Source organism: Leptinotarsa decemlineata, unplaced genomic scaffold (assembly GCF_025532065.1).
Source record: "Leptinotarsa decemlineata unplaced genomic scaffold, Ldec_3_MD MMD2_tig00004067_RagTag_RagTag, whole genome shotgun sequence".
Taxonomy (NCBI): Eukaryota; Metazoa; Arthropoda; class Insecta; order Coleoptera; family Chrysomelidae; genus Leptinotarsa; species Leptinotarsa decemlineata.
The window spans coordinates 1,958,349-1,979,177 of record NW_027412602.1 but is presented as its reverse complement, the minus strand read 5'-3'; the positions used below and the strand labels follow the sequence as shown (position 1 = coordinate 1,979,177).

The following is a 20,829-nucleotide window of genomic DNA, read 5'->3' as shown; positions in this document are numbered from 1 at the left end:
TGAATAGCCAGTTTAAGCTATCTCCTAATTTGAAAAAAATAATACAACATTCTTTATGTTTCTCCAACACCTCAGTCAAATCTAAGTCATAATAGTCCTATTTACCGATTTTGTCGGATTGCCAGTGAATATCTTGTTACAGCAGATTTATTTTTTGACGCAATCTCGATATTCACTAAATCAAAGGTGTTGTTTCTTTCGGAAATATGCTTGGACACGTCGATTAGTATTTAAAAGTGCCCTTATTTTAATGCAAAAAAAATTATACAGTGTGTCTCAAATATGAGATATAACGTCATCGATAATTTTTTTTAAATGACAACCCTTTTTTTTAACGACTTCTATTAAAGGGTTCATCAAGTTGCACATGCCTGCCAAATTTCATTTTTTTACTCCTTGTCCTTTGAAAGATATTTAACAAACATTATCTAATTCAAAAAGTGAATTCAAAATCAATAGTCTTTCGTTAACAAGTGTTCAAAATGTCCATTTACTAACTGACAATACCCTAAACGTAACTGAAACTCGTTTTGAACATTTCTAATTACTTCGCCGAAAATTAACCTACACTCTTGTCATATTCTAAGCATTTATTGAAGGAAGACTATTGAATTGAATGAATTTTTCGAATTATATAATGTTTGTTACATATCTTTTAAATGACAAGGAGTAAAAAATTGAAATTTGGCAGGCATGTGCAACTTGTTGAACCTTTTAATAGAAGTCATTAAAAAAAAGGGTTGCCATTTGAAAAAATTATCGATGACGTCATATCTCATATTTGAGACACACTGTATGATTTTTTAGCAATAATTTTGACTTGTCAATCCAATGTTAATTGGTGTCTGATCAATAAACTTCTATCTATCTATCTATTTTGATTATCTTTTGAGGTTATGAATTTCTGTCAGTAGCTCGTGGAACCAATTAAGATGTGTGTGTGTGTGTGTGTGTGAGTGTGATTTTGATAATGGTATTTTTCATCATGTTATCTTTCAAATGAGATGTCACATCCCATTCAAGATTACCAAGGGTTGTTAATATGGGTGATAAGGTGAGTGATACTCATCTCAATGAAAGGTCAAAAGATGTCCCCTTGTTATAAAAATTGATAAACGATTTTTCATTGCAGCTTAAATTTCTGAGATATTCGTGTGGGTCCTTTTCAAATGGAAAACAAATAAAATCCTAAATTTCATTGCATCTTTTTTGAAGGAAAAAGCCATTCGTAATCTTACGAATTATTTTTATTATTATTATATATTTATAATATATAATTATTATTATATTATTACAAATAATCTTATGATTATTTCCTTCATTTTCAGGTTGATGATACAGAACATCTAGTGAATAAATATTTTGCATATGGTTTTTCACAAAAAGACATTCTAGCTTATCTCAAGTTTCTCCATAATAAATGTATATCTGCAAGAACTCTCAAACGGATTCTGAGCAGATTAAAATTATACAGAAGAAAGAATTATTCAAGATTTGAAAATGTGGTGAACTTTCTTCGACAAGAAATTACGAAATCTGGCCAGCTGCAAGGATACAGATGGATGCATCTTAGATGCATTCAAAATAATTTAGTGGTTACACAAGATATCGTGAGAGAACTACTTTGGCTACTAGACCCTGAAGGAGTTGAAACTCGCAAGCGGAAGAGGTTGAGGCGTCGGCAGTACTTCAACAAGGGGCCAAACTATCTATGGCACGTGGACTCTTATGATAAATTGAAGCCGTTTGGCATCTGCATAAATGGTTGCATAGATGGATTTTCAAGACACATTATTTGGCTTCGAGCTGGTATAACGTCAAGTGATCCAAAGGTAAAAATAAGAATTAATTTTTTACATGTGTAATGTAATGGAAAAATTTCCATCTAGGAGTACTGATTTTTTTTATGCATTTTCATTGGGAAAAGATGATTTTTTGTTACACTTTTTCTCAATAAAGTTGGATTGTATTGCACTTTGTGTGATTTAATGTTCAACTCAATTCCACAGGTTATTGGTGGCTACTTTTTAGACGGAATTAAAATGATTGGCGGATGCCCTGAAACATTGAGGTGTGATATGGGGACAGAGAACACATGTATTGAAAAAATACAGAAATCATTACATGAATTGTTTGGTATTCATATGTTATAATTATCATACTTATCGACAATGATTTTAATTATTTATGGTAATAATCAATAGTTTGAGGATTCCGAAGAGAACTCGCGCTAATAGATGGAGGAGGAGGGGGAAATGAAATGACTGACTAATCTACGCCAGTTTGTCGCATCGAATTTCACATACAAAATAATCCGTTTATACATTGCATGGAATCAGATGCGTTCATGTTATTATAATTGAAATTTGGCTAACAATCAGCAAATGTTTTCAGATGCTCCATCAATGTGAATTCTCTTGACCAAGGCTCTAGAGGCTGCTTACTAGTAAAAATATATTGAAATTCCATTCATTTAAATGTTGGTGAAATTCAAAAACTATGCAAACTTGCATAGTTGATATATTGTTTGTATTCAATGTTTCAGGACGAGATGGATCAAATTGCCCAGGAATGGAATGTTCATAAAATACAGAAATCGAGGAACTCAAATATGCCTATTGGAAGACCTTCAATAATGTTCGATATGCCGTCATTATATAAAGCGAGGAGTTACCTTATCCATATTCCAAATTTTGCCTCAGATGCTCTAACAGATAACTGCGTATCCAGCAAAAATACATGTGATGATGACATCTATGGTTTGTGCAGGATATTAATAGCAGAAAATCGATATTCTCTACCAAGAAATCCCAATGCAGCTGTTCAATTATATAAAAGTTTGAGAAATGAAATTTTTACATTATTGGGCTAATTAAAGTGATGAAATTTATTTATTCATGATTTAAATCATTTCAGAAAGAAGTTATGCAGGATATAGTATTGGCCAAGCGGGGGGCTCTTTTCACACAAAATAAAAGACGCAAATGGCCTATGCTACTTTTCATAAGATAGTTCGTAAATGAAAACCCCGGTTTTCTCCCCAACAAAATCGCTTTGTGGATTTTTTTAAACAATAAATATTTTTTTTGCAAATATCTCCAAAAGTATCGAAGGAAAAGGTTTAGAATCAATAGAACTTTCGTATAGAATTATAAAACCTTCAAAATATTTTTTTAAGCGGCCGGATCGGTGCATTTTCCACTGAGAAAATCGGGGAAAAAGAGATTATTTTTTAAAAAATCATCATTTTTACAAATCTGAAGCTGGAAAAACAATATTGAAGTTATAGATAATGAAGAAGTTATAGATAATGAAATGTAGTTCAACTGTGCTCAGGATGTTTTCTGTTCGATGTGTAGTTTGAATTTGATTTGAATAATATTTTCAACTATGTGCCCCTTAACCCCCCCATACTATTTGTAATTTTAAGTTGATGTGCCCCTATCTGTCGAGTAATTGCATTGAAGATACTTTGTACCATCGGTTTCTTGTTGGATAACTGCTTCTACAGTATAGATGAATTTCTTGCTTTCAATGCTTAGATAAATGACATAGTTTCTTTTATACATGTAGTCTTTTTTAAATTTGTTCAATATCAAACATTTGTTTAGCTTTTAGCATTTTCCTTTTTTGACTAGGTGAATAAATTTTCTCATGTATTTAATCTTGTAATTGTGTATGTTTGGAAATTTTAGTGATGAATAACTCAAAAAGTATTATCGGTAATATCATTCGAAATCATTTTTGCCCTATTGTTTTACATCAAACCGTTCAAAAGTTATTCATGTAAGTGTACCATTCAGATCCGTACTTACACTTGACATTTCAAATGTACGTAAGTCAGAAAATTAAATTACCTTTTCAACGAGGTGTCACTTGACACCCTATGTCATTTGAATTTAGAAGTTGATATGCCTCCGCACGCCACCTATTGAGCAATCACAATGTCTATGATAGAATTGTGATATTTATTTGTGTGTGATATTTAAGTGACGTGCCAAATATACACTATTGTATCAAATATTGGTAAATGAATATTCTATTCTATTCATTCAAAAAAGTTTAAAAGCCATTTCGTTTGGATGAGTTAACTCTCCTGCTCTGTGTCACAACCACAATTTTTTAATTCCATAAATACAGGGGTGCGCAAAAGTCAGAAATAAAATTAATATCTTTGTCACCAATATTTTAGGAAAAAAGCGCTGAAACACGTCAATTGATTTCAAATTGTACGCATTTTTTGGCGATGAAATGAAATATTTTTTTTCCACCTCTTAGCTGCAACCCTTCCCAACTTTTTTTTATTTATCAAATACAAAAATTGAATCTGACCATACCCTTTCTTTTTTTTACTCATGTGGTTATCAAGAAAGGAGGAAAAACTCTTTTAAAAACAAAAAAATTAGAAATAACTACTTAGTGCTATCTACGGGTGAATTAACGTTGCAAAAAACAAATAAAGTGGCATACAGCATATGTTGATGTACACTGCTCAACAATTGCTAAGGATCACCAGTACCTAGTTTCTAAAAGTTTACAAATTTCAAGAACAGACCAACATGGGCAGGCACCATAACAAATTTTATTGATTTATGTGTAAAACTGATAACGTGATCTTGCATCAACATTCTTTGGAATTTATTTTTTCACAAAAAACTTGCACAGAAAATTAGTTCCATCCCAAGCAATTGTTGACCAGTATACTTCAAAAAAAAAAAAGTTTGTTGCATTTTTTGTACCAAATTTAATGCCCTGATAAGAAATTTTTTTTGACTCAGTTTTAAAATTGTGGCATTTCTGGGTAAAATTGAAATATATTTAGTTTATTAATTGTGTACCTTCAAAGTGTACTTTTTTAATTTGCTAAACAAAAATGGTATTGTCAGTGGGGCAGCGTATCAAAGTTTTGATATTGTTGGGATGTGGGGATAGAATGCGGAGTCAAAGTGAAGTGTGTACTTTATTTAATGCAAAATATCCTTAAAATCACATTTCCCAGGCTACTGTGAGTGAGATATTACACAAATTTGAAGAACATGGTACAGTGAAGGACTTGCCTAGAAGTGGCCGGCCACATGTTTTAGACAAAGATCAAAAATTGGACATTGCCGTATCTCTGCAGGAAGATCCACATTTGTCAATGGTTTCATTAACCCAAAACAATCCTGCGTCTAGACGTACGATTGGGAGGTTTTTGAAACAGAAAAATACCACCCATATAAGGTATGTCTTGTCCAAGAGCTCTTGGAAGATGACTATGACAAGCGTTTGTAATTTTGTGTTCATTCATAAAAAAAACTTTTCATGGCATTGATATTTCTCTTATATTCAATACAGTATCATAGTTTTAGTTTCATTTAGGAATAAAAAATAAAATAAATTCTGGTTACTGGTTATGTTATTATATTATGTACTGGTTATTACAATACAAATAAACACTTATATCATGATAATAATTTCAAAAACAAATCAGTGCGAAGAGTCAAGAATATTAGTCAATGAAAAACAAAAATGAACAGAACTTAAAGATATCTCGTAAACTGTGAGAGAGAGAATCGGCTTAATGTGGGGAAAGAGTTACGTGTTTCAAAGACCAACTGAACGGTATGATCAGAAATATGCCATTATTTTCTAGGGATATTTGAAAAAAACCTTTTTTATTTTTACTCCAAGGACCACACTTTTGGAAATAGAAGAAAACTGAATTCTCGTATATCATGAATTTCAATTTGCGTTGGATTTTGAATATGACCTTTCGTTCGATCGTCATTTCCTTTTTTTCTGAATACGATGGTGCATTTCATCTGTTTTAGGCCTTACCTACTTCGAGGTTATTCGGAGTGCGGCCCTGTTATTTTGAGTTATAATGTTGATGCCATTTTCTTTTTATGTTTCACAGTTTTAGATGCTCACCATTGGGATCTCGAAAACTGTGACAAAACATTTTCGAAAATGATAAAAAATCTCTATCCCAATTTGAAAAAAATGCGATGAGGGGACCCTAAATACATGGAACGTCATATTGAAAATGAAGGGTTTCTGCATCACATGAAATTCAACAAAATACCTTCATTCAGTTTTCTGCTATTTTCAAAGATGAGGTCTTTGATGCATATCTCGGAAGTCCAATGAAATATATCTAATGTCATCATACCGTTCAACTAGTCTTCTCGAAACAGAAAACCTCTTCCCCATTTAACACATACCAAAGTTCACGAAATCTGAATGGCAAGCATTGGAAAAGTATCCACCCTGTACACAGAGTGGGCTATTGGAAACAATGTACCTGAATAACTCAAAAATATAAGAAAACCCTGAAACATATAACTTTGAAATATAATAATTCCCAATGTACATATATTGCACAACTTTAACATAAAAAAATTCGAAAAACTTCGAAATATTAAATGAACCAAATAATACATCGGAAATGAAATAAATAAAAAAACGATTAACAAACATTTAAACATAGTGAATAATCCAACTTGAAATTGTGTTCTTTGGTGTTGTAGATGATAAAGAAATTGTCGGTTGAGGACAAATAATAAACTTCCTACTTATCGGCCAACGTATTTGTCCTCTACCGATAATTTCTTTATCTCTTTATTATTTATTGTGAATAATTATGTGAACGCCTGTTGATATATAACAAAAAAATCATTTTATTTGAAACATAGACCTAGACGATGTCCATGATCCAAATATCTGAACTGAATAAGTTATTCAACTCTGACCGAAATATCATAAAATTCTCGTAGGAAGTCGGGATTTGGAGGAGTCCAGTGCACGTATGTGCTATGGGTATTCTCCCAAATCCCTCTGAAACAGTGAATTCTATTTTAATTCTTTGAATCGGCAAATCTGAACCGGTACAAAATCGTAAAAATGCTGATTTGATTTTTTGATCCGATTCCTTGATATACCTTTTCAAATAACTGAATATTTGTTTCTGTTCAATTGTTATGTTTTCGTCAATATCGAGGAGTGCTATGATATTTTTGTCAGTTGTCTCATATTTTGAGTATATTACTTCTAATTGGAGCTGATCTTTCAATGCTACCAAATGTGGACTAATGCATTCTTTCACAAATGCTGGCTTCTGGATTAATTCTTCTCTAGCTATTTGGATTATCAATTTTCCAAAGTTATTTCTAGAAGGAATCCATTTTGCTTCATAATTACAACAAAACTCCTGGATTTCTTCCGCATCCACCTTTTCAAAATCATCCAGAGCATTTTTCAATAAGGTAGCGTCTGATGCGGAAACATATTTCATAAAGTTCTGTAAGATCTCAGAGTCTTCCACCTCTTGACCCATACAATTTTTCACAAAAGCTGGCGCTAATTTGATTGGGAAATATCTTTCGGATAAAAAACTCTCTCTGATTATCTTTCCTATGGCACTCCATTCTCCACTTTGAAAATCATGTCGTAGAGCGGGTACTTTGTAGTCTGCACCCATGGTGCAGGTTTCGTAGAAATCTCGAAAGAATTCTGAAATACAATCACGTAGCACTCCTCCAATGTCTTTGGCCTGTTCAGGCTTACCATTCGGAAGAATCATTTCTATCTGAACTGATCGAAAATAGATTTTCCTCTGTTGAACAGCCTCTAACAACTCTCTGAATATATTTCCTCTGTGTAAAATAAGTTTTTCAGAAATTGATTTCCGATGAACAACTTCCTCAGTTGTCTCTCTTGGTTGACTGTAATTCAACACCTTCAATCACCTCCATATCCTAAAAAAAAATAAACTGATTTGGAGCACATAGATGGGACACAAGGGGAAAAAAGCTCATTTGTAATTTATCAGAAAATTTTATTCTTCATGAATTCTCCTCAAAAAACACACTATTCAATCTTCAGTTTTCTTTTTTTGTAAACGAGGGAAATGAAAAACTTGAAGAATAGCTCAAGAGTAAGTACTTCTATTTTTCATTTACACAAAAACGTTATTCGAAGAACTGATCTATAATTGAAATATGAAATTGTTTATTTTGAGGAAGTATTATGTAAAACTTTAAGTCACTTCCATCGATAAGTTGTTTATTTCGAAAAATAAAGGTACTTTACTCTCTTCTTTTTTTCTCACTTTCCTCGTATATAGAAGAAGATAATTGAACTTCGAATGGTGAATTTTTTGCCAATGAAGGAAAAAAATTCTGAGAAATTACACATAATATTTTTCTCAGTTGTGTCAAAAAATCCGCCATTCTCTTTATAAGGTTGCAACGGAAAAATGGTACTCAAAATGTATCTTCACTAATAAATGCTGTTTTGGGCTAACTCATTGCCTCCAACAATGGAAAAGGAAAACATTTTGAATAGAGTTATAAATTAGCCTAAAATTATGACCAGAAAGAATTTCAAAGTGGTTCTGCTATCTCTACGGGTGATGTAATGAAATGAGAAATTAAATGAGCATAACCTGGAAGCCATACATTTGTATATTAACGAATGTTGTCCTCATTGTCTTGAGTACGTGTGTTCTTTACTGAATGCGGAAACTACACAGAATTGAGGTATTTTAATAAAAACAAATAAATCTTTAAGATATACGAATAGAAAGAATTTCGAAAATATTTTGGAGGAATGATGATTTATTTCAATACCTTCTCTAGTCTAACTGAAATGACAAATAAATTAAATGAACTTACAAAAATATTGTCTTCAGAAAAATTTTCGAAGTAGTTTGTGATTTCTCGAGGTGGGTGCAATCGCTCCGAACGCCTCAGTGAAGGAGGTGAATATATATTGATTGGCTGTAATAGATAATCGTTGTTTGATTTATCATCATCATGTCTGTAACATAATATTTCAACATTTTTGGAATTTTCTCCGCCATGTTGAATCCGTCATTTTATTTTTTCCTTATCAAAATATTATAATGCATTGTCAGTCGAATGATAAACACTGGCCAGATTTCAATTAGGTATACGAAAGCGTAGAAGGGTCACAACAATTTAATTTTTATTGCAAAAAAAATCCGACTTGCAAGTCGGAATTCTGATTTGCAGCCCTTCTGCGCTACCGTTGAATTGAAATCTGGCCGGTGTTCATCATTCAGGTACAGGTTTTTGTAACGTACGTTAGTTATGGATTTTCATCAAGTATCGGCCGATTCCATCATATACAGGTTTTTGTGATTTTATAGTGAAAATTCAATATGGCGGACGAATTTGTGATTTATCATCCGGTTTCAAAAAAAATTGCTATGAGAAGATTTCAACAATGTTGAAATATACAGAGGGTATTCCATTCAAACATCGAAATTCAAATCTATTTCCGTCAAACCCGAAATTCGTTCAGTTCATTTCAGTTAATTGAAAAACATTGTATGTATGATCACGATTCGAAAAACAGTCGATTGATATACTTGGGACTTATTAGCTTGATGTTTTTCAAAAGTACGGGACCTATGAATATCGTAGCAAAACACTACTTTGAAGTGAAGATGTAGATTTTCGTGGGGCTACACCGATGGTCATCTTAAATTTCTTGTATTTTTAACTTGAGATAAAAATGTGACACTTCCACGCCTTTGAAGGTAGAGACATAAAATCCCACAATTTGACAAATTTTCGAAGATTTTTCTTCATACGGTATAGCTGAAAGTAACATCATCTGATGATTGATAATTCGTATTATTATTTTTTCATAATAGCATTTATCTCAAATTTTAATATTTTCAGAAATATTTCATCATGAGTGCAACTGATGCATTTTTTAATATGAATGAAGTCAGAAGTATTGAAAGCAATGGATGATGAGGTGTCTTACCTTCCCCTCGAAATCCTGGAAATACCTAGTAGTTGTTGTCTGATTGAGTCGCTCACTTCTTCTCAAATGTTCTGTAGGTGAAGCTTGTACGGGTTCTACATTATTTTCAGGACTACTTGGAGGTCTAGTGACTGTTTGGGGAATGAAAGTTTCTTCATCGACATGAACGGGCTCTTTCTTATAAATGGTACCCATATAAAACCTCAAGACCGTTAGTGCCGATAACTCGTACATTTGCTGAATGGTCAAATCTAAATTACATTCATGACTTTTATAATCGAGGAGCTTCACTTCAAAATCATCCAAATGTCCTTTCGTAGATACTCCATTGGGAAAAAATAAATTTTTGGCCTTTTCCAATACTTCTGTGCAGAGTACGTTTTTGGGAATATTTACTTTCCTTGTTCCTCCTCCTGCTTTAGTTTTTACTTGCCGAAATACATTATCCCCTTCACTTGTACACAGCCATCCAATTTCTATTACCCTTGTATTTTTCAAGCTCTTTCTGGGTCTATTTGGAGAATTATTTTCTTTAGTGCGGGCTTTTTTATTCATCTTTTCTTTGAGTTTTTCTATCAAACTGATTTTCTTAGAGGAATTAGATTTTTTGCAGAAGTCTTTTATGGAGAGTCGGTCTCCTAATTTCGGAAAAAAAAAACTTTTAAATCCTCATCCGACATCAACATAATGGAAGCACAATCAACTTAAAAATTCAAAATTTTGAAGACGAGTCCGCCATTTTGGAGCCATCATCTTGAATTTTTCAATTTCGACAAAACAATTATTATCTCCCACCCTGAAACCCTCGGGATACCAATTTTGAATAGAATCGGACAATAATCACAAATTTCGTCCGCCATATTGGAGGCGCCAGTTTTTAACAAAAATTTCATAATGCATTGTCACCGGCATCATGTACACCTGCCAAATTTCAAATCAATTGGATACAATTTAGTATATTGAACTCAATGGAGTTAACAATTGAAAGCACTCCAGGTGATATATCCAATAGAGTTGTAATAGTATTCCTACCTTCTCATCTTCCAAATTCCTTATTAAAGATTCAGGATATCTCCCACTTCTCAAAAAATCACTAAGAGACATTATAAACTCTTCTTCCTGTAAGAAATATAATGCAGTTAAATAATTTCATGTGAAGTACCCAAACTGAAAACGAAGACACTATCGTCGAGACAACTCGGGAGCAGCCGAATGTGAGAATGTACCACACGTCCCCTCTGCACCCTTTGCCCGACTTTGCTCTAAGCCGCTTCGTTTCTTGTCTTTTCGACCACGAGTAGTGTTGCCGTTATGTATAATTATCCGAATTTGGTTTCATTTGAAAGTCTGTGAATAATTTTATGTTTAATTTGATTATTCATATATTTATACTCTATATCCAACAATTTGGTGGTATTTGCAGATTTTCAGGCCAGTTTATCAACCGTCAATTGGAATAGAAGTAAAACCCATCACCAACCAGTCATGTCATGTACATGGTGGGCCAAATTTGACACTTTTAAAGGGAAACTTCTGTTTTCACGCTAGATTGATGAAAACTGATGGCTATGTCAATTTTTATGTCAAATTCAATGGTGAAAACCGCATATCGATTTCGATGATCATCATTTCTGAGTTACAGCGTGTTTTTCGATAATGTGCATTTTCGAAAAGTTGCTGTAACTTTTTTCGTGATGAAAATTCTTGCTTCTGTGAAAACATTTTCAGTGCACTTTTTTACGTAGAATTCAATGGTTCAAGTAATTTATTTTTTCAAATCATATATCAATAGTTAATAATGGAAAAATCATTTTTTTAAATAGGACAACCTGTAGTATATTGCTGCATTTTTCCATAGATCTTGAAATTACCTTTCCAAAAATGTAGCACACTTGATGTTTTGCTAGAGTCACCTTTGAAATGCACACTTTGAACAAGTAGGCTTTGGACGACGCCGCGATAAAACAGAAAGCAAATGTTTACTGGAAGCTGTCAAATTTTGATTTGAAGACGCTCCTCAATTCATGGTTTTTGTTCATTTATCAAACACATTTGCAATGAAGTATGAGAATTATGAAAAATGGGATATGATAGTATGTTTTATACAAACCGGAGAAAATGCAGAGGCAGCAAACAATTTGTATCACGAGAGGTATCCAGAGAGAAGACAACCTTTTAGAGACATTTTCGCAAGATTGCGACACAATCTTATTGAAAAGAAAAGGCCAAAATTATATGCATCAAGTAGGGATAGGGATTTGGAAGAACTAGTCGTTCTAAGAGCTGTTGCTAATAATCCCAAAACGTCAACGCGAAATTTAAAAATATCAACAGGTCTACCAAGAACTAACGTTAGGCGGATTTTGAAAGAGCACAAATTCAAACCATACAGGACCAGAAGAGTTCATAAACTCGGACCAGGAGATTTTAAACGCCGCATGGATCTTTGCCACTGGTTCCTGGAAAATTGTAATTCAGCTTAGCTGAATGTTGCCCAACGATACATTCAGCCAAGCTAGCGTCGAAATACGCAACGTATGGAAACCCTTAATCAAGCGAAACCGTCAACTCTCACTAACGGTCAACCCCTCACTGAACCAATGGGCGGGGAAAGTGAAAGGCGCTTGAATGAATAGTCATCTCTCGTAGGAATAATCCAGTCATCACCCGAAGACGATTGTGGATACTAACAATCGAAACGTCGTGAAGTAACCTGGCTTGAAATCTTTTACTTTCTTCATTTAATTTTAATTTAATTTCATTTATTTTTATTGCTTAGCTTTGTATTCATATTTATTTTTTACTTACCTTTTAGTGTGTGGTCATTTTCATCATTTTTTAGATTTTTTTAGCCGTTTTTTATTGTATTTTCATTTAAACTTTTATTGTTATATGTAATTGATTTCTTTAACTATTATATAAACCATTATCGATTTAATTTTCAATATATAATAAATTTGTTTTCTTACATCATTAGTAATTTTCATGACACTTGTTTCTTTCTAATTCACTTATTTCAAAATTTCAAAACAGTTATCAACAACATATTAGACAATGGAAGTCCGAACTAGCAACATTCGACAAGAAATGTTCCCAAAAATTGCCGCTTGTGTGTAAGAGAAGCTGGTAGACATTTCGAACACCTCCTCTAAAGAAATATTTTGTTCTTGTTTGTTCATCATTATTATTGTTGGAGTTTCATTTATTAGTAGGAAATCTAGTATAAATTGTAAATCAGTTTTATTGAAACTATGAGTTTTAATTACTGCTTTCAACAGCTTTCTTAACATTTGATAGCATCTAGTGGATACTTGCTTTCTGTTTTATCGCTGCGTCGTCCAAATCCTACTTGTTCAAAGTGTGTGTTTCAAAGTCTACATGAAAAACCTAAAAGCTATGCATTTCAAAGGTGACTCTAGCAAAACATCAAGTGTGCTACATTTTTGGGAAGGTAGTTTCAAAATTTATTGAAACATGCAGCAATATACAGGTTGTCCTATTTGAAAAAAATATTTTTCCATTAATAGATATTGATATATGATTTGAAAAAATAAATTACTTAAATCATTAAATTCTGTTCTGAAAATGTTTTCACAGAAATGATGAATTTTGACAGGAAAAAAGTTACAGCAACTTTTCGAAAATGCACATTTTCGAAAAACACGCTATAACTCAGAAACGATGTTAGATGTCAATATGCATTGAGTTTGTCATAAAAATTGACCCTCAGACACAGTCATCAGTTTTCATCTTTCTAGTTTGAAAACAGGACTTTCCCTTTAACAGTTTCCAATTTGGCCCACCCTGTATATGTAGACCCTATTAGTTGGCATTTATTTCGAGTTCAATTTCATCCCATAGAGCGGCATATTCGTTGTCAGAAATATTGATAAAGATAAAGGATAAATATCAGTTGAGGCATCCGAAAAAATAAATCATGCTTGGAATCGGCCTTTCGACTTTTTCAAAAATATTTATTTCTACCCAAAATCTGATGAAAGGCTTCACAGCTATATATTGCCGGACGATTGAGAAATAATGACGTGTGCATATTGATCGAGCATACATAATTTGACTTCGATTAACAAATATTTTGAGAATGACTGTATGGCAACACTGACCACGAGAAAAGAGAAGAATCGAAGGAAACGGGGCCCGAGAGAGTAGGGTGCTAATGCCGACTGAACGCCTCCCCCCACCCCTTTTAACCTTGAGACGTCACACGACCTTGAATGACGTCACCTAACCTTGAACGTCGTACACGTAGTATGAGCCTGAATGCGGTGTTTGACCTTGAGTGTGGGGTTTGACCTTGACGTTCGACACTTCGACTACCTCGAGCTTGCTCCATGGCATTGAATGTTGACCTTGAATGAAATCGTGACGTGTACAGAATATAACCTTGAACAGTGGGCGTTCGGCGTTGTCCCCTCCCTTGTTGGTAATTCCTATATAAGTTCAGAATATCGTATGACGTCACCTAACCTTGAACGTCGTACACATAGTATGAGATTGAATGCGGTGTTTTACCTTGAGTGTGGGGTTTGACCTTGACGTTCGACACTTCGACTACCTTGAGCTTGCTCTGTGGCATTGCATGTTGACCTTGAATGAAATCGTGACGTGCACAGAATATAACCTTGAACAGTGGGGTTCGGCGTTGCCCCCTCCCTTGTTGGTAATTCCTATATAAGTTCAGAATATCATGCTTCCACATTCAGTTTAGACACTCTAAAATACCCAAATAGGTAAACAGAAGTACTTGTCGAATTCCAAAGTGAAGACAACGAGTATCAACCCATCCGAGAGGGCGTTTTCGTCAGTGAGGTGAATATATATTTTATTTTAATTAACCGTAATTTCACTATATTTATGAATATGGATAATTTGAAATTTGACATTGAAAAAATTAATTTTTCTATAATTCAACAAAGTGAAGCTTTAGAGCAGAAACCTATAAACGCTCTGGTTATTGATAAAGAATATAAAATTGAAAAAATGTCAATGTATTCCACACGATATGGTAAATCAATTCAAGTAGTTTTATTGGATGAGGAAAGTGATACTCCTTTTAAAGCATGGCTTCCAAAACGTGTCACAGAGCAATTACCAGAAGACTTCATTCGTGAAGTGAATTCATCCAAAGCCAAATTCACACTTACTTATATGGGTCAAAGTTCGCAGGATTATCCTGGTGCTAAAACCCGATCATTGATGAAATTCAATGTTTTAGATTGAACATTTTGAAATTATGATTTTTTTTTGTAAATAGTGAAAATATGGTAGATTAATATAAAATATGTATCAACTTGGTCACTTCATAGACATAGTCAGATTTCAAGTGAGTATTTTTTTTTTATATTATTTGCAAACTAATGAATGCCATTTATGAATTTCCAGAACTCACCATTCTATAAATATGTGGATGCAATATTCAGCCCAAGAGTGGCCGGAAGCAGTGGATTTGGATTCCGCCATAAGAAAAATGGCTTGGGAGATGGCTGATCTGAGTTTTGATGCTCTACATTCATCAAATTATGATTTGAGTGTATGTTACGATGCTGAAGAGGTGCGAAAACTTTTGGAGCTTAGTGAGAAGTATGAACTCGGTGTGGCATTGTGTCATAAATATTCATATGGGAGTAGAAATTTGGATGAGTTCTGTGAGTTAATAATTGAAGCAGACTTGAAACATTTTCTTCAAGACATATGCACCTACCTACCGCAAAATATCATAGAGAAATATCAATTGGAACCACAGAGTCCCAACCCGCAACTGGAAGAAGCGATAAATGATGGTGTTGTAAATATTTGAAATCTGTTGTATATGTTTGTGAATAAAATAATGTTTCAGTCCATATTTGTTTGTATCTAATTGTTTGGTGAATAAAAGATATAACATAATTATTGAGTGTTTTATTATTCATCAATATCGAATATTTCATAGCATATTACATGTCAATCTTATTACAATCCAGTTTGAACAGAGCCATTAAGAGCATTATATGATAGAACAGCATCGTGGAGGATGAGTGCATATACTTTGGTGTTTGCTGGAAACTTCACCTTGCGTGTTTCGAATTCTATTTTGATGTCGACAGTGGATGACTTCATAGCTTCGGGTTGATGGGAGCAGTCGATAATGAATAGTGGGTTGTTGCGAAAGCTACCAATATCCATCATCGGTTCACTCATAGTTTTATAATAGTAGCTACGTTGGAAGTTTTCATATGCATAGTAAGCTGATGAGTCTAACTTCTTGTCGAAATCCAGATTCCAACGCTCATATGGGTATACTTCAGAGTTCAGAGATAGTCGAATATTATTAATATTCACATGTGTGAATTTCGTTACATCTTTTGACATATTTTCGGATTGGTCGGTGTTTTGAAAGCCGATGATGATATATCGTGGTCTTTCGAGGCTGCTGGTTGTCTTCACCGCCCATATATCCGAGGATGTATCACGAAGTGTGGGTAATTCATAAAGGTCCCACATACGATAAGCCACCTTCACTTTAGCATTATTACCATTTTTATTTATGCGATTCAATAGTTTCAGTTTCTGTCGATCTTCCGGCACAATGTGCCTGATTCTCCATTCTATTTTATTGATTTCCAAATCTGCATCGACTTCCCCAATGAATGAATTTTTGAATGAGCGAGCTATAATCAAAATGAGCTCCTGCTTCACATTCATTATCCCCTTATTGTAATCTTCAGCAAAACCCATGAGATACTTCAAGGGTAATTTACCACTAAATACATTGCTAACGGGATCGAATATATCTTGTTTATTCACATCGAGTCCCCATCCTATCGGTAGTAGCGAATTTGCATGCGTTTTTCCGAATGATATCATCGTTTTCATTGTGGTAGTTATGCCGGGTTTTCGATAACAACCACTTGCTCACCACCCATTTCATAGCGAATTTCGTCGAAGAGAAAGGCGAGAGCATTATTGGATAGGTAGCACCGCTTTGTGGCATCAGATGGTGTGAACTTCCCCTCGATATAAATGTAACTATCTGCAATATCGAGTATGAGATCTTGATAATTGATTGGAATTCGTATTTCATCTGAATTTTTGTAATATGGTGAACCATACGGCTTATATGTATGCTCATGAAGGCTGATGAGGGAATGGTCGAACATGGGCTCCTCGAACACTTCCAATTTATCACTTGTGGTGATTGTCGCCATGTTATTACTATTTTTTATATCGCACCTTCAAGCCAATAGATTTGAGAAAGTTCAGGCTACTAGCACTTATTCTATATCTTGACCGTTTGGCAGATATAATAATAATAATAATAATAATTTATTCACATACAAGTTACACAGTTATACAAAGTTAGTGTGCAAATAATGCGTTGCAAATAAATTGAGATAACTCACAAAAGGTAAACCTTGAGCGTGAGATGCTTAACTATAAGCTATACATTTTTAGACATATACCCAAATAACACATGATCACAAGAAAGATAATGCATTTCCAAGTCTGATTCAAACTTATGTATCAGAGTGAAACGTCTTGAGAAAAAAAAAAAAAAAAAGAAAGAAAAAATGAATAAATATTATAAGTAATACATATTTTTTACATCAATATATTGATGTATTCGAAGGCGGGGGATTCGGAGAACCCATAACTTGGTTTTTCGTTTGAAAACTCTTAAGTTATGTATATTTTTTAGGGTTTTTGGTAATTCATTATAAAGTTTTGGACCTAAGTAAAAAAAACTTCTTTGTAGTATGTTTTTTGATGGTCTTGCTACTTGCGACATGTTCGATTTTTGTCGTGTTAGGTATGGATGACTGATGGCTTGTAGGCTTGCTTTGTATTTATGTTGGCGGGCTACAGTGCTCACAAAATATAATTGTCTAATATCCAAGATTTTCGATTCATCAAAAAGTAGTTCGGTAGGGTAAGTATACGGTTTTCTAAAAATGACTTTGAGAATCATTTTCTGCATTTTTTCCAGATTTATAAGAAACGTTTTATTGGCTGCACCCCAAGCAATGACTCCATAATTGAGGTGGCTCTCGATCAGCGCGTAGTATAATATTTTCATTTGACTTGTGGTGAGTATATTCGAATAGTGTTTCATCCTGTATAGAATACTCCTCAATTTCTTGACTACATAATTTACATGTACGTTCCATTTCAAGTTACAATCAAGGTAAATTCCTAAGTATTTATGACTGTCTGCCCTTTTAATTCTCACAACTTCATTAGGTTGATTGATCCGTATGGTGTCAAAATTAGGTAAGTTTTTGGAGTAAGAAGTGAAGGGAATGAAGTATGTTTTATCCTTATTTACTGTCAGTAGTTGCCCGTCAAACCATTCAAGGATAATTCCGAAGTCTCGTTCTACTAAAATTTTCAAATCATCCCAAGTTTTGGCTTTATAGAATACTGCGGTGTCATCAGCAAAGCTCATCACATTTCCTTCTGAATTCAATTTGAATAGGTCGTTCAAATATATATTGAAGAGAATAGGACCAAGGACTGTGCCTTGTGGAACACCAAATTCAATGACTCGGGTAAAACTTATGCAGTCGTTGATTTCGGTACATTGTTCTCGGTTACTCAGGTAACTCTTGAATAACTGAAACGCAGTACCTCTAAAACCTATACTTTCCAAAGTATTTAGAAGCAATTCATGGCAGACAGTATCGAATGCCTTTTTAAGATCCACCAGGATGCATAGAGCAGGTTGTTTATTGTCTACAGCTTGACTTATTTCAGTTGTTAATAGGTTAATAGCGTCTTCTGTCGATCTGTTCTCCCGAAACCCGAACTGCTTATCCGACATCAATTCATATTTTTTAAGAAATGTTGTGATTCTGTGTTTCAAAAGTTTCTCATAGATTTTTGCTAGATTTGAGATTAGTGATATTGGTCTATAATTTGAGACTTTTCGTTTTGATCCTGTTTTGAAAAGAGGCTTTACAATTGCCGTTTTGAATGCTTTTGGAAAAATACCAGTCTTCAGTGAGAGGTTCATGATGTGCGTCAATGGTTTGTATATATGATTAGCTATAAGTTGTAAAGTTTCGGCCGTTATCCCATCTTTCCCAGGTGCTTTATTTTTTTTCAAACTTCTGATTGTTTTCAATGTCTCCTCTTCAGTAATTTCTTCTAAGTAAAATGAATTTAATCGACATGTTTGAGGTTTGTTACATGAGAAGCTGGATTTACTTTCTATTTTTTCTGATAGTTCTCTTCCGATGTTTGTAAAGTATTCGTTGAATCTATTGGCGATATCTAATTTATTCCTTAAAATTTGTCCATTTTCTGTCTCAATTTCAAGAATTTCATTTTGATGTTTATTTTTGTTCGACATGTCATTCAAACATAGCCAAAGATTTGAAGAGTTATGTTGATGGAAAGTTATTTTATTTTGGTAATATTTTCTTTTGGTTTCTTTTATGAGTTCATTCAGTTTGTTACGATGTTTCTTGAAGTTATTCACGTTCTCTTGGGTGGGGTTTTGTTTCATAAGAATGAACAATCGGTATTTTTGATTAATAGAGGCTACTATACCTTTTGTTATCCACTCTTTCCTTTTAATATCAGATCTCTTGTATTTGATTGTTGAAGTACATTCTTGAATATATTTTTGCATTAAGTTTATGAAACAATTTACAGCATGTTCAGAATCATTGTGTTCATAAATTTCGGACCAATTTTCAGCTTGAATGTAAGAAACTAATCTCATTTTATTGAGATATTGTTTTGTTGAATGTGTATTTTGAATTTCTCTTTTTTTTTCAGGCAGACAGATTTGTAATACTATAGGATAATGATCGGTAACACCCATCTCCATCACAACTGGTATACAGAAACTTTCATCGATAGTATTTTTCAAAAATATATGATCAATACATGTTCTGGAGTTTTTAATATTTCTTGTGTATGTATTAATTGTTGACAAATATCCATGTGCCCCCATTACATTTAGGTAATCTTGTACTTGTTCATTGTTGCTCAGAATATTAATATTAGTATCGCCCACTATGATATGAATGTTAGTTTTTGGACAGTGCCGCAGATATTCGTCTAGTTTTTCATTAAAAACATTGATACTTGTTGAAGGTGATCTATAAATTCCTGTAATCAAAATGCTTTTATCAGCAAATTTGGTTTGGATTTCTACAGCCCTGATTTCACCTATATTTATTATGTTATATTGAAATTCTATACCACGTTTGAAGTAGATAACAAGACCATCATTTTGATTTAGCGTTCCCTCATTATAAATAAGGTCATATCCTACAATGTAATGAGCAGAAATATCTTGGATAACCCAAGTTTCTGTTAGCACTATGAAATCAAATTCATTTGCTATTTCACCCAAAATAATTTTCAGTTCATCTAAATTTTTTGATATACTTCGTATGTTTGTATGTATTATGTTGAGACTGGTGTTTGTTTTGTTCAGTAGATCATTAAGATTGGATATATTTCTGGCCGAAAATGTTTCTATGGAATTTATTTGGAAATCTTTGACATATGTATTCATTATTTTCTATCAGCGTTTCACTTTGTACAGTACAATTTTGTTAGTTTTAAAGAGCTTGTAGCGGTTAGTGAATATAATATAATTATATGAAGATATTTGGAAAATAATAATAATAATAATAATAATAATAATATATTTATAATAATAGCTATTTGGTAGAATTCTTTCGTGTAGTTCGTTTATCTTGTAATAAATTTTTACTGGTTTTCCTGGGAATAGTTGTTTTCGGAGAGCTCGGGTCCTCTTCAAAGCATATATCGGGATAGTCCAAGGTTTCAGTTTGAGTTATTAGAGTTGGTGAAGGAATATTTTCTATCTGATAGTCTTTCTGGGTGTTTTGAGTAAAAGTAATGACTTCAGGTACTGGCTTGCCTAGGTCACTCTGTGATTTTTTTAGATTTTCTAATTCACTTTCGTTTTCCAGACCTTCGAGATCCGAAGGGGTGAAAATTTTATTATTCAAATGAAGTTTATTGTTTTTAATGAAGCAATTATTATGTTTATCTCGCTTTGCTACGTGTAAA

At 33.4% G+C, this 20,829-nt stretch overlaps 2 protein-coding genes across 2 annotated transcripts; one reads left to right on the top strand and one right to left on the bottom strand.

Annotated features, from left to right (window-relative positions):
• Positions 1–388: 388 nt before the first annotated feature.
• On the top strand, positions 389–2,153 carry LOC141483741 (uncharacterized). The gene is made up of 3 exons (XM_074178542.1): positions 389–1,054; positions 1,329–1,832; positions 2,010–2,153. The coding sequence occupies exons 1-3, from the start codon at positions 1,043–1,045 to the stop codon at positions 2,151–2,153; spliced, it is 660 nt and encodes a 219-aa protein (XP_074034643.1). The 5' UTR covers positions 389–1,042.
• A 3,221-nt stretch (positions 2,154–5,374) lies between these two features.
• LOC111510736 (uncharacterized) lies at positions 5,375–11,387 on the bottom strand. Its single transcript, XM_074178576.1, has 3 exons — positions 9,781–11,387; positions 8,658–8,762; positions 5,375–7,739 (listed from the first exon to the last, which is right to left on the bottom strand). Exons 1-3 carry the CDS (start codon positions 10,333–10,335, stop codon positions 7,686–7,688), a joined length of 714 nt encoding a protein of 237 aa, XP_074034677.1. The 5' UTR covers positions 10,336–11,387; the 3' UTR covers positions 5,375–7,685.
• Positions 11,388–20,829: the final 9,442 nt, after the last annotated feature.

Bases quoted from the DNA above. Each gene is read 5' to 3' on its own strand.
- LOC141483741 (XM_074178542.1), top strand. The intron at 1,833-2,009 runs GTAAAAATAAGA...TCAATTCCACAG, and splicing joins TAACGTCAAGTGATCCAAAG to GTTATTGGTGGCTACTTTTT.
- LOC111510736 (XM_074178576.1), bottom strand. From the start codon at position 10,335: ATGAATAAAAAAGCCCGCACTAAAGAAAATAATTCTCCAAATAGACCC. The intron at 8,763-9,780 runs GTAAGACACCTC...TATCTATTACAG, and splicing joins TCCAGGATTTCGAGGGGAAG to CCAATCAATATATATTCACC. The intron at 7,740-8,657 runs GTAAGTTCATTT...ATTTTTTTTTAG, and splicing joins TTTCTGAAGACAATATTTTT to GATATGGAGGTGATTGAAGG.